Here is a 13,553-nt window from a genome sequence, read left to right on the forward strand (position 1 = left end):
GAGGTGAGGGAATCTGGGAGCGTCACAGTGACCTAACTTTTATCTATAGTAATAATACAGGGACATTAATGGGGAGGTGAGGGAATATGGTAGTGTAACTGTAACATCACTTATTTTTAGTAATAATACAGGGATATGACTGGGGAGGGTGAGGGGATCTGGGAGTGTCACAGTTACATCACTTATATCTATAATAATAATACAGGGACATGACTGGGGAGGTGAGGGGATCTGGGAGTGTCACAGTTACATCACTTATATCTATAGTAATAATACAGGGACATGACTGGGGAGGTGAGGGGATCTGGGAGTGTCTCAGTGACATCACTTGTATCTATTGTAATAATACGAGACCATGACTGGGGAGGTGAGGGGATCTGGGAGCGTCACTGTGATGTCACATATCTATAGTAATAATACAAGGACATGACTGGGGAGGTGAGGAGATCTGGGAGCGTCACAATGACCTCACTTATATCTGTAGCAATAATACAGAGATGTGACTGGGTGGGGTGAGGGGATCTGAGAGTGTCACAGTAATGTCCCTTTTATCTATAGTAATTATAGAGGGATATGACTGGGGAGGCGAGGGAATCTGTGAGTGTCACAGTGACATCACTTATATCTATAGTAATAATTCAGAAACATGACTGGGGAGGTGAGGGGATCTGGGCGCTATACAGTGACATTACTTTTATCTATAGTAGTAATACAGGGACATGACTAAGAAGGTGAAGGGATCCGAGAGCATTACAGTGACGTCACTGATATCTATAGTCATAATACAGGGACATGACTGGGGAGGTGAAGGGATTTTGGAGCTTCATAGTGAAGTCACTCATATCTATAGAAATAATACAGGGACATGACTGGGGATGTATGGGGATCTGGGAGCATCACTGTGACATCACTTATATCTATAGTAATAATACAGGGACATTAATGGGGAGGTGAGGGAATATGGTAGCGTAACTAACATCACTTGTTTTTAGTAATAGTACAGGGACATGACTGGGGAGGGTGAGGGGATCTGGGAGTGTCACAGTGACATCACTTATATCTATAGTAATAATACATGGACATGAATGGGGATGTGAGGGAGTGTAGTAGCATAACTGTAACATCACTTATTTTTAGTAATACAGGGACATGACTGGGGAGGTGAGGAGATCTGAGAGGGTCACTGTGACTCACATCTATAGTAATAATACAGGGACATGACTGGGGAGTTGAGGGGATCTGGGATTGTCACTGTGACATCACATATCTATTGTAATAATATGAGAACATGACTGGGGAGGTAAGGGGATCTGGTAGAGGCGCAATGATGTCACATATCTATAGTTATAATACAAGGACATGACTGGGGAGGTAAGGTGATCTAGGAGCGTCACAGTGACGTCACTCACATCTATAGTAATAATACAGAGACGTGACTGGGGAGGTGAGGGGATCTGGGAGCGTCACAGTAATGTCACTTTTATCTATAGTAATAATACAGGGATATGACTGGGGAGGTGAGGGAATCTGTGAGTGTCACAGTGACATCACTTATATCAATAGTATTAATACAGGGACATGACTGGGGAGGTGAGGGGATCTGGGAGCGTCAATGTGACATCACATATCTATAGTAGTAATACAGGGATATGACTGAGAAGGTTAGAGGATCCGAGAGCATTTCAGTGACGTCACTAATATCTAAAGTCATAATACAGGGACATGACTGGGGAGGTGAGATGATTTAGAAGCGTCACTGAAGTCACTTATATCTATAGTAATAACAAAGGGACATGACTGGGGAGGTGAGTCTGGGAGTGTATATATTGATATTTGATGTCTCCTCCATTACTCAGGATTACACAGTAGTGAAGAAGACATCCAATGAGTGTGAGATACTCAACAGCCATCCCCGTGTGTCAGGAGGACTGAGTAGAAGCCAGAGCCCCATCCCAGTGCCTCCACCTGACTCACTAATACATGAGAGACCCAATGACCAAAAGATCCTGGAGCTCACCAACAAGATCATTCAGCTGCTGACTGGAGAGGTGACTGCTGGGAATGGGGCATATACAGTAACACCAGGGGATGTGTCTGGGTGATGACTGGAGAGATGACTGCTGGCAATGGGGCATTATACAGTAACACCAGGGGATGTGTCTGGGTGATGACTGGAGAGGTGGCTGCTGGGAATGGGGCATTTTACAGTAACACCAGAGGAAGTGTCTGGGTGATGACTGGAGAGGTGACTGCTGGGAATGGGACATTATACAGTAACACTAGGGGATGTGTGTGGGTGATGACTGGAGAGGTGACTGCTGGGAATGGTACATTATACAGTAACACCAGGGGACGTATCTGGGTGATGACTGGAGAGGTGACTGCTGGGAATGAGGCATTATACAGTAACACCAGGTGATGTGTCTTGGTGATGACTGTGTCACTCTGTGTCAAGTTCCTATAAGGTGTCAGGATGTCACTGTCTATGTCTCCATGCAGGAGCGGGAGTATATAGAGGAACACAGGGGTCTGTACAAGGACGTGATGATGGAGAATCACCGGCCCCTCACATCTCTGGATAAGAGGAGACTGTCATGTATTGTACAGGGGAGAGCAGGTATGGGGCCCCCTATATACACACATCATCTGATAATCACATATATACACTGTACTAAGTCACTATGTGTCTCCTTCAGAAGGACCCAGTAACAGAGTTACCCCAGAGAGATGTCCCCGTCCTCTGTATTCCCAGGATTGTACAGAGGAGAATCACAGGACCCCACAGGAGGATCAGGTAGGTGGGATCTAGGGTCTCCCCAATAAACCAAAGTGACTGTCACTATATTTGTGTAGAGGAGCTGTGTGTCATTATATTTGTCTTGTTTACATAGGATGAAGCCCAATTAAATAATATTAAAATCAAAGATACAGAGGGAGAAGAAGAGACGTATGTGACTGATAAGGAGGCAGAAGATATAGAGGGAGAAGAAGAGACGTATGTGACTGATATAAAGGCAGAAGATATAGCGGAAGAAGAAGAGACGTATGTGACTGATATGAAGGCAGAAGATATAGCGGGAGAAGAAGAGACGTATGTGACTGATATAAAGGCAGAAGATATAGATATAGAAGGAGAAGAAGAGACGTACATTACTGATATGAAGGCAGAAGAAGAGACGTGTGTAACTGATATAAAGGCAGAAGGTATAGATGGAGAAGAAGAGACATATGTGACTGATATAAAGGCAGAAGATATAGAGGGAGAAGAAGAGACATATGTGAGGGGTGATCAGCAGTGTAAGGAGGAGGAGATCCCTACAGATATCAGCACAGGTGAGTAATAAACACTTATTACAGAAAAGAGTCACATATTCTCCTTCCTCAGTCACTACAGCAATCTCTTATCCTACACCCTCCTCTGTCTGTACAAACTAATGAGGAATTTGTTTTTTTTCCCAGTATGGAGTCAGGAGCCATCACCTCTATTATACTCCTGCTCTCCCCCCTCACATCATGTCACTGTGTGTTACCAGCCCAGAGATCTGACCATTCTCTTCCCCACACTCTCTGGGGTATATTGTACATCAGTAGCCATCAGCCCCTATTATACCCCTGCTCTCCTCCTCACATCATGTCACTGTGTGTTACCAGCCCAGATATATGACCAGTCTCCTCCCCACACTCTATGGCAGCCATTCCCAACGACGGTCCTCAACAGTGCAGGTTTTAGTGATATCCAGGCTTCAGCACAGACGGTTAAATCAAAATAACTGAGGTACTAATTAAGTCACCTGTGTTCAAACCTGGATATCACTAAAACCAGGACTGTTAGTGTGCCTTGAGGACCGAGGTTGGGAAACACTGCTCTATGGTGTATCTCATACATCAGAAGACTTCAGACCCTATTATACTCCAACTCTCCCCTTCACATCATGTCACTGTGTGTTACCAGCCCTGAGATCTGACCAGTCTCCTCCCCACACTCTCTGGTGTATCTCATACATCAGGAGCCTTCAACCCCTATTCTACGCCTGCTCTCCCCTCACATCATGTCACTGTGTGTTACCATCCCAGAGATCTGACCAGTCTCCTCCCCACACTCTCTGGTGTATCTCATACATCAGGAGCCTTCAACCCCTATTATACTCCTGTTCTCCCCTTCACATCATGTCACTGTGTTACCAGCCCAGAGATCTGACCAGTCTCCTCCCCACACTCTCTGATGTATCTCATACATCAGGAGCCTTAAACCCCTATTATACTTCTGCTCTCCCCTTCACATCATGTCACTGTGTTACCAGCCCAGAGATCTGACCAGTCTCCTCCTCACACTCTCTGGTGTATCTCATACATCAGGAGCCTTCAACCCCTATTCTACTCCTGCTCTCCCCTCACATCATGTCACTGTGTGTTACCAGCCCAGAGATCTGACCAGTCTCTTCCCCACACTCTCTGGTGTATCTCATACATCAGGAGCCTTCAACCCCTATTATACTCCTGTTCTCCCCTTCACATCATGTCACTGTGTTACCAGCCCAGAGATCTGACCAGTCTCCTCCCCACACTCTCTGGTGTATCTCATACATCAGGAGCCTTCAACCCCTATTATACTCCTGCTCTCCCCTTCACATCATGTCACTGTGTTACCAGCCCAGAGATCTGACCAGTCTCCTCCCCACACTCTTTGGTGTATCTCATACATCAGGAGCCATCAGCCCCTATTATACTCCTGCTCTCTCCCTCACTGTGTTACTAGCCCAGAGATCTGACCAGTCTCCTTCCCACACTCTCTGGTATATCTCATACATCAGGAGCAATCAGCCCCTATTAATCCCATGGTCTTCTTATCATGTCACTGAGGTCAGGTAGGATTTGTTTTCTATAACTAACATGGTGTTGAGTCTCCGCGATAAGAAGGCAAGCTGAGAACTGAGCTCTCTGCCCTAGAACGCCAGTCTCCTTTTTCAAGTAGGCCGTGACATTGGTCTTCAGCACACGGATGAGTACTGTATAATAGGAGGTCACTGGATTCAGTGGACCATGCTGTAATTAAGAAATGGAACCTCTTAATAGTTCTTATTTTCTAAAGCAGAGTAATGTGAAGTGTATGTGACAGGATGGTCTTCATTCCTTAATATAGGTACTCCATTCCTAGTATGTCTGCAAGTAGAGACCTCATAGATAGAAAACTTCATACTTCATGAGCAAACAGATTGATTATGGGGAGTGATATTCTGTACAGATGTACTGGAGAAGGTATCCAGACAATCCCTGTTATACAGAGTGGAGATCATGTAAAGAGGGATAGACACCTTGATAGAAGAATGGTCTGGTTATGCCCCTTGGCTAGAGGATCGGTCCGGTTACGCCCCTTGGCTAGAGGATCGGTCCGGTTACGTCCCTTGGCTAGAGGATCGGTCCGGTTACGTCCCTTGGCTAGAGGATCGGTCCGGTTTTGCCCCTGCACTAGAGGATCGGTCCGGTTTTGCCCCTGCGCTAGAGGATCGGTCCGGTTTTGCCCCTGCACTAGAGGATCGGTCCGGTTTTGCCCTTGGCTAGAGGAACAGTCCGGTTTTGCCCCTGGCTAGAAGAACGGTCCGGTCAGGCCGCTGGGCAGCAGGTGATCACTAAAAAAGCCTAGTTAATCTCCCATTTATAGCGGATCTTTCTTCTGGAGAAAAATGAAATTATACTAAAATTCGCAGGTGAAAATGACTGTGTATTCTCATTATCTATAACGTCCGCAATTTAAAGACCTAAGAAACTGTAGGTTTGTAAGACAGTACAACAGGAGACTACGCAGAAAGCCCTTTGAAATGTGTTCTTCTAGCACCACACAACTGCACAGTACGCAGACATTTGGCCACTTTATCAGAAATCAGTGAGAAATGGATAAAGTATTGAATTCCATCAGTATTCAAAGGGAAAAGTCTTTATACAGGACTCCATCAATCCTAGATTAGAGTTAAAGTCTATGGGGGTCATTCCGAGTTGTTCGCTCTGTATTTTTCATCGCATCGCAGTGTGAATTCTCTTAGTGCGCATGCGTAATGTTCGCACTGCGCATGCGCCAAGTAACTTTACTATGAAGAAAGTATTTTTACTCACGGCTTTTTCATCGCTCCGGCGATCGCATTGTGATTGACAGGAAATGGGTGTTACTGGGCGGAAACACGGCGTTTTAGGGGCGTGTGGCTGGAAACGCTACCGTTTCCGGGAAAAACGCAGGCGTGTCCGGAGAAACGGTGGGAGTGCTTGGGCGAACGCTGGGTGTGTTTATGACGTCAGCCGGGACCGAAAAGCACTGAATTGATCGCACAGGCAGAGTAAGTCTGGAGTTACTCTAAAACTGCTAACTCGGTTTTGATCGCAATATTGCGCATACATCGGTCGCACATTTAAGAAGTTTAGATTCACTCCCAGTAGGCGGCGGCTTAGCGTGTGTAACTCTGCTGAAATCACCTTGCGAGCGAACAACTCGGAATGAGGGCCTATGCACGGTTGTCGACTGAATAAGTCTTCTCTACATCCTACAGATCAGAGAGGCTGAAAAAATACTCTCTCTAATATCCATTAAGGGATATTGGGGAATTAGTACGATGGGGTATAGATGGGGTCCAAAGGAGCCAGTGCACTTTACATTTCTTCCACTGGGTGTGCTGGCTCCTCCTCTCTATGCCCCCTCATACAGGCAGTTTAGAAAAATGTGCCCTCAGGAGAGGATACCACTCTGAGCTCCAGAGGATTTTCTTCCTTTTTATTTTGAACTTTATTTTCGGGATGCTGTTTGGGCGTCAGTATACCTGCACCGTGTGAGTTGGGGGGGGGGAGGGTTCCGGTCTCTTCAGGCGTCAGAGCTGCCCCCCCGCTGCAGGACACTGTCCTGAGAGGTTGTTGGTACCGCAGGGCATTGCGCCTTGTTGGTCGCAATTGCAGCATGCCGCACACCCCTAATGTAGCCTGAAGGTCAGAAGAGTGGTGAGTACAAACCGGGGGCCCCGCTAGTTCTGGTTCTCGGTGCGGCGCTATGGCAGGGGCGACATACGGGACCCTCCCTTAGGGGGACTCGCTACAGCCCCCCTGTGTACACTGGCAGAGGTGGTGAAAACTAGCATTCAATGTGATGTTTCACACTTATAAGGAGACTTTGCCAGTATAAATATCTACACAGCTTCGACGCCATTACACGGTTCGGAGATACCCCAGAGCGGGACCAGCTGCGTTTTGGCACTGTTCCTCCAGACAAATGGGGGAGAGCCGCTATTATTACACAATTAGAGTCCTGAAAAGGACAAGAACTCCGGTGTTCACCGTGATATAAACACAGCCTGCAATCTTACTGAGGCTGACAGGCTTGGGTGTGCTGTCCCTCTGACTCTCTGTCTCCTTCTCACATACAGTAATGGCAGGCTTGCTATGTAATAACGTGTGTGTGTGTGTGTGTGTGTGTGTGTGTGTGTGTGTTTACTCTAAACATGGTAAAACACCAATTATATAGTGTATGTCACAACAGATTCTCTCCTGCTACAGATGGTTCCCTATCATGTGAACAATGCAGTCAGTCTTCCCAAGTTAGTGAGGAGACTGGGGGGGAAGGTCAGGCGTCATCCTGGCTCGGTGCCATAAAGACTATGATGGCAGACATGTCATCCCAGGTCACTGCTAATACTCAGAAGACACAACTGTAGCAGGCTGTAACAGACCTGATGCAAAGATCCCCCTCCCTAATTCATAAACGTGGGCTGCCTGAGTTACTCAGAATCTGAGGAAGTGGTACCAGGAGGAGGGGGAGGAATTAGATCCTACTACTGAGGATTCTATTTCTGCACAGGGTATTGAACCCCTCATTGCTATCAGGAATGTATTAAAAATCCCTTTGGATGATGCTGCAGTACCGCAGTCGTTTTTCCTAGCACAGAAAAAGCCACCTTCCTTGATTCTCCGGAACTAGATGACATATTTAAGCAAGCCTGGAAAAACCCTGATAAAAAAATAAAAAAAATCAGGTTACAAAACGGTTTTTGCACACTTCCCCATTTACACCTGAAGGTAGGAAGAATTGGGAAGAACCCCCAACTGTAGACCTATCAGTCTCCCGTTTCTTAAAAAAGGTGGTACTACCAGCATCTGGCTCCTTTACATTTTAGAACCCTGGGGATAGGAAAATATAGACTACACTAAAGTCTATTTACACAGCGGCTGGTGTATCACAAAGACCCGTGCTTGTGGGTTCCTGGATGACACATGCCAGTCATACATGGGCAACTCAAATTCAAGAGGGCCTTGCGGGGGATATGTCCCTGGTCACTACGGTGACCCTCATAAAACACATTCAAGACACCGCACGCGTCCTGTGTGACTCTCTCAAGCAGATAGGCGCTATTAATACTAGGACTACTGCATGGCAGTGTCAGCGCTCAGAGCTTTGTGGCTGCGTCACTGGATAGTGGATGCAGATTCCTAGCGCAGTGTGGAGTCTCTTCCTTAGGGGAGTTGGATACATGGATTTCTAAGGTTACTGCAGGAAAATCCACATTTCTCTTTTCTGGGGCCGTCTAACCAGTCCTTTTGGACAACAAGGTTTAGATCAAGAGTCAGAGGCACCTGCACTGCAGCGAGAGGCACCAGAAGTAAGGCAAGAAAACCAGCCGCTGCATGTTCTCAGGAACAAAGCACCAGTTCAGCTTCCACTAAGGCCTCAGCATGGCGGTGGCCCCCACACCGAGGGGATCTTGAGGTGGGACCTCGATTGCGTCACTTCATCTGCATCTGGGAAAGCTCCTGCCAGGATACCTGGGTACAGGACCTCATTTCTCAGGAGCTACAAGCTGGAGTTCAGCAGTGCTCCTCCCCAACGATTTTTCAAATCAAGCTTACCAGCTTTGGAGAATACACGAGTTACGATGCAACAGGCCATCCTAAAGTTGGTCCAGTCCCAAGTCATTGTTCCAGTGCTGCTACTACAATAAGGAAAGGGTTACTACTCCAACCTATTTGTGGTACCAAAACCGGACGGTTCGGTAAGGCCCATTCTGAATCTATAATCCTTGAACCCTTACCTAAAGGTTTTCAAGTTCAAGATGGAATCCTTGCAAGCAGTGATTGCGGGTCTGGAAGAATGGGAGTTCATGGTCTTGCTGGATATAAAGGGCGATTATCTCCATATCCTGATTTGGCCACCTCATCGGGCCTACCTGCGGTTAGCCCTGCTGAAGATCACTACCAGTTCCAGGCACTACCCTTCGTTCTGTCCACAGCTCCAAGGGTCTTCACGAAGGTGATGGTGGAGATGATGTTCCAGCTCCGAATCCAGGGTGTCAATATTGTCCCTTACCTGGATGATCTCTTGATAAAAGTGACATCCAGGGAACTTCTAGTGCTCAATATAGACTGCACTATTCAGCTTCTGCCATAACATGTGTGGATCCTCAATTTACAGATGTCCCACCTGGAGAACATTTAAATTGGATCTCCTGAGCAAGTGATCCGGATCACATCTTCAGATGCACTGGATAATACGTCTGTCACCTCAGGCCAGGATCTACCTCTTGTGGTGGCTACAGTCCTCAAACCTGCTGGAAGGTTGAAGTTTTGGGACTCAGAATTGGTTTCTCCTCATGACAGATATGAGTCTGAGAGGATGGGGAGCTGTCACCCAAGGGGCTCAGTTCCAGGGCAAGTGATCAGCCCACGAAGCCCTACTTCTAATCAACATTATGGAACGTCGGGTGATCTACAATTCTCTGCTTCAGGCCTCTCCTCTGCTTAGGAATCTAGCGATCCAGGTTCAGTCGGACAGCGCCATGGCGGTGGCTTACATAAATCGCCAAGGAGGGACAAAAAGCATAGCCTGCATGCGAGAAGTGTCAAAGATACTCCTCTCAGAAGAAAGAAATGCAATGTCCGCTATCTTCATTCCGGGGGTGGACTACAGGGAAGCGGACTTCATGAGTCGTCACGCTCTCCACCCCTCCCCGGGTGTCTCCATCACGAGGTGTTTTAACAGATAATTGACCTGTGGGGCTGCCCACAGATAGACATAATGGCTACTCGACTCAACAAGAAGCTTCTCTGGTATTGCTCAAGAACCAGGAACCCTCAGGCGAGGGCAATAGATTCGCTGACGTCCCCTTGGCCTTACTGGCTGGTTTACCTGTTTCCTCGTATCCATTGCTCCCGAGGGTGCTAAAGCGATTCAGAAATCAAGGAGTCCAGACAATTCTGATTGCCCTGGATTGGCCTCGGAGGACGTGGTACGCAGATCTTCTGGACATGTCCGTCTCAGACTCTTGGCCTCTGCCAATGAGATGATATCTTCTGCAACAAGGACCGTTCATCTACCCGATCTTACGGCGACTTCGTTTGACGGCATGGAGGTTGAGCGGAACATCCTAGCTCACAAAGGCCTTTCCAAAAAGATTATTGCAACCATGGTTCAGGCCAGAAAGCCTGTGACGTCAAAACACTATCATCATATCTGGAGGAGATATCTTTTGGTATGAGGAACGCACGTATTCACCTGCAGAATTCTTGTGCTTCCTGCAGGCTGGTGTGAATAAGGGCTTATGTCTGGGTTCCATTAAGGTCCATATTTCAGCTCTCTCAATGTTCTTTCAGAAGAAGTTTACAGTGTTGCCAGAAGTTCAGACCTCGGGGGTAATTTTGAGTTGATCGCAGCAGGAATTTTGTTAGCAGTTAGGAAAAATCATGTGCACTGCAGGGGAGGCATATGTAACATGTGCAGAAAGAGTTAGATTTGGGTGGGTTATTTTGTTTCTGTGCAGGGTAAATACTGGCTGCTTTATTTTTACACTGCAATTTAGATTGCAGATTGAACACACCACACCCAAATCTAACTCTCTCTACACATGTTAAATCTGCCTCCCCTGCAGTGCACATGGTTTTGCCCAACTGCTAACAAAGTTCCTGCTGCGATCAACTCGGAATTACCAAGAGAGTGTGTATATATATATATATATATATATATGGAACAGAGAACAGAGAATAACGCTTGATGGAAAAAAGCTGCCCAGATAAATTCTACAGCTGATACACAACAAACAAATGAATACACCTTAGGCGCTACCACCATATGTGTGGATACCACATAGCAATACTAATGAAATGTTCAGAAAATGTCCTTCAGTGCTGATGAAATGTCCAAAGAAGAACTAATAACGGCTGTTACACTTCTTCAGGACTTTATTTCTCACAATTCTTCTAACTCCACTTACTCCTCATGGACAAGTATTCACAATATGTAAACAAGAAGGAGAAATTGTATATAGTGTAGTAATTTAAAAATTTACAATTTATTTTTCATATTAAAACAATATAAGAACATTCATTCATCCAATGTAAAAGTGACAGCTTCACTTTAAAGTAAGAATTGGAACCGTACCGTGCCAAGCTCCCTGCAAGGAGCAATGGAAAGAGTATAAATGGGTGATTCCGGAATTCCTCCCTCCTCCCTCCACGCTTATCTGCCGGCCACTGGACTTGGTAAGTTCCTCTGTAGTTATGGAGGCAGGTAGATGGATCAAAGTATGCCGCCAACGCGTTTCGAGTTATCCTTAACTCTTCCTCAGGGCAGAATGATCCCTACCTGCATGCATCCCCTTTTTATACTAAAAATGACCTGGAAGTGAACTCTTCATTTCCTGTTTGTTCATATGTAAAAGATTTTAAAATATTAACATATCATGGTATCAGTGGACATAAAAGATGCCTACTTACATGTTCCCATTTATCCTCCGCATCAAGCTTATCTGAGATTTGCGGTACAGGATTGTCATTACCAATTTCAAACGTTGCCGTTGGACTCTCCATGACACAGAGGGTCTTCACCAAGGAGATGATGGTCCTCCTTCGTCAGAAAGGAGTCAATATAATTCCTTACCTGGACGATCTCCTAATAAAAGCGAGGTCCAGGGAACGGTTGGTGCAGAACATTGCACTCTCCCCGACAGTGCTTTAACAACACGGTTGGATCATAAACATTCCAAAATCACAATTGGAACCTACAACAAAGTTATCCTTTCTGGGAATGATTCTGGACACAGAAGTACAGAGGGTATTTCTTCCAGTGGAAAAGGCTCTGGAAATCCAGAAAATGGTCAAACAAATTCTGAAACCGACAAGAGTGTCAATTCATCAATGCATTTGGTTGTTGGGAAAGATGGTAGCGGCCTTCGAGGCCTTGCAGTTTGGCCGATTTCATACCAGGGTATTCCAGTGGGATCTGTTGGACAAGTGGTCTCATCTACACATGCACCAGAGGATAATCCTGTCATCAAAAGCCAGAATTTCGCTCCTGTGGTGGCTACACAGTGCTCACCTACAGCAGGGTCGCAGGTTCGGGATTGGGTCCTGGTAACCACGGATGCAAGTCTCCGAGGCTGGGGGGGCAGTCACACGGAGTAAGCTTCCAAGGAAGATGGTCATGTCATTACATAAACGTTCTGGAGTTGAGAGACATTTACAACGGCCTTCTACAAGCGGAGCATCTTCTTCAAGATCTACCCGTACAGATCCAGTCCAACAATGTAACAGCAGTGGCGTACATAAACAGTCAGGGCAGAATAAAAAGCAGAGCGGCGATGACAGAGGCAACAAGAATCCTCCTCTGGGCGGAAAAACATGCAAGCACTCTCTGCAATTTTCATTCCGGGAGTGGACAACTGGGAAGCAGACTTCCTCAGCAGACACGATCTCCAACCAGGAGAATGGGGCCTCCACCCACACATATTCGCAGAGGTGGCAGATCTTTGGTGAGTCCCTCAAGTAGACATGATGGCATCTCGTCTCAACAAGAAGCTTCAGAGATATAATTCCAGGTCGAGAGACCCTCAAGCAATAGCAGTGGATGCACTGGTGACACAGTGGGCGTTTCAGTCGGTGTTTGTCTTCCCTCCACTTCCACTGATTCCAAAAGTTCTCAAGATTGTAAGAAGAACAAGGGTTCGGGCGATCCTCATTGCCCCAGACTGGCCAAGGAGGGCTTGGTATCCAAAGCTTCAAGAGTTACTCATAGAAGATCCTCGACCTCTTCCTCTTCGCGAGGACCTGCTGCAGCAGGGGCCGTGCGTGTATCAAGATTTACCGTGGCTACGTTTGACGGCATGGCTGTTGAACGCCAGATCCTACCCCGAAAGGGTATTCCAGAAGAAGTCATTCCCACTCTCATTCGGGCCAGGAAAGGAGTAACGTCTAAACATTACCACCGTATTTGAAGAAAATATGTATCTTGGTGTGAATCCAAGAAGGCTCCAACGGGAGAGTTTCACTTGGGACGTTTTTCTCCATTTTCTACAGGCAGATGTGGATGCGGGTCTGAAACTGGGCTCCATTAAGGTCCAGATTTCGGCCTTATCAATTTTCTTTCAGAAACAAGTGGCCTCCCTTCCAGAAGTTCAGACGTTCGTGAAAGGGGTTTTGCACATCCAACTTCCATTTGTGCCTCCAGTGGCACCGTGGGATCTTAACGTGGTGTTGCAGTTCCTTCAATCACATTGGTTTGAACCTTTACAGGAGATAGAGTTAAAATTTCTCAC

The 13,553-nt window shown here is 46.5% G+C and overlaps 1 protein-coding gene across 1 annotated transcript in view; it reads left to right on the forward strand.

Annotated features, from left to right (window-relative positions):
- The window catches only part of LOC134984310 (uncharacterized), a 280,342-nt gene that overhangs the window by 245,943 nt on the left and 20,846 nt on the right, over nt 1–13,553 (forward strand). Inside the window, exons 9-11 of the mRNA XM_063949923.1 lie at nt 2,500–2,617; nt 2,697–2,794; nt 2,892–3,333. Coding sequence (XP_063805993.1) covers nt 2,500–2,617; nt 2,697–2,794; nt 2,892–3,333 — 658 coding nt within the window. The remainder of the gene's footprint in view (nt 1–2,499; nt 2,618–2,696; nt 2,795–2,891; nt 3,334–13,553) is intronic.

This window comes from Pseudophryne corroboree (genome assembly GCF_028390025.1).
Source record: "Pseudophryne corroboree isolate aPseCor3 chromosome 3 unlocalized genomic scaffold, aPseCor3.hap2 SUPER_3_unloc_49, whole genome shotgun sequence".
Taxonomy (NCBI): domain Eukaryota; kingdom Metazoa; phylum Chordata; class Amphibia; order Anura; family Myobatrachidae; genus Pseudophryne; species Pseudophryne corroboree.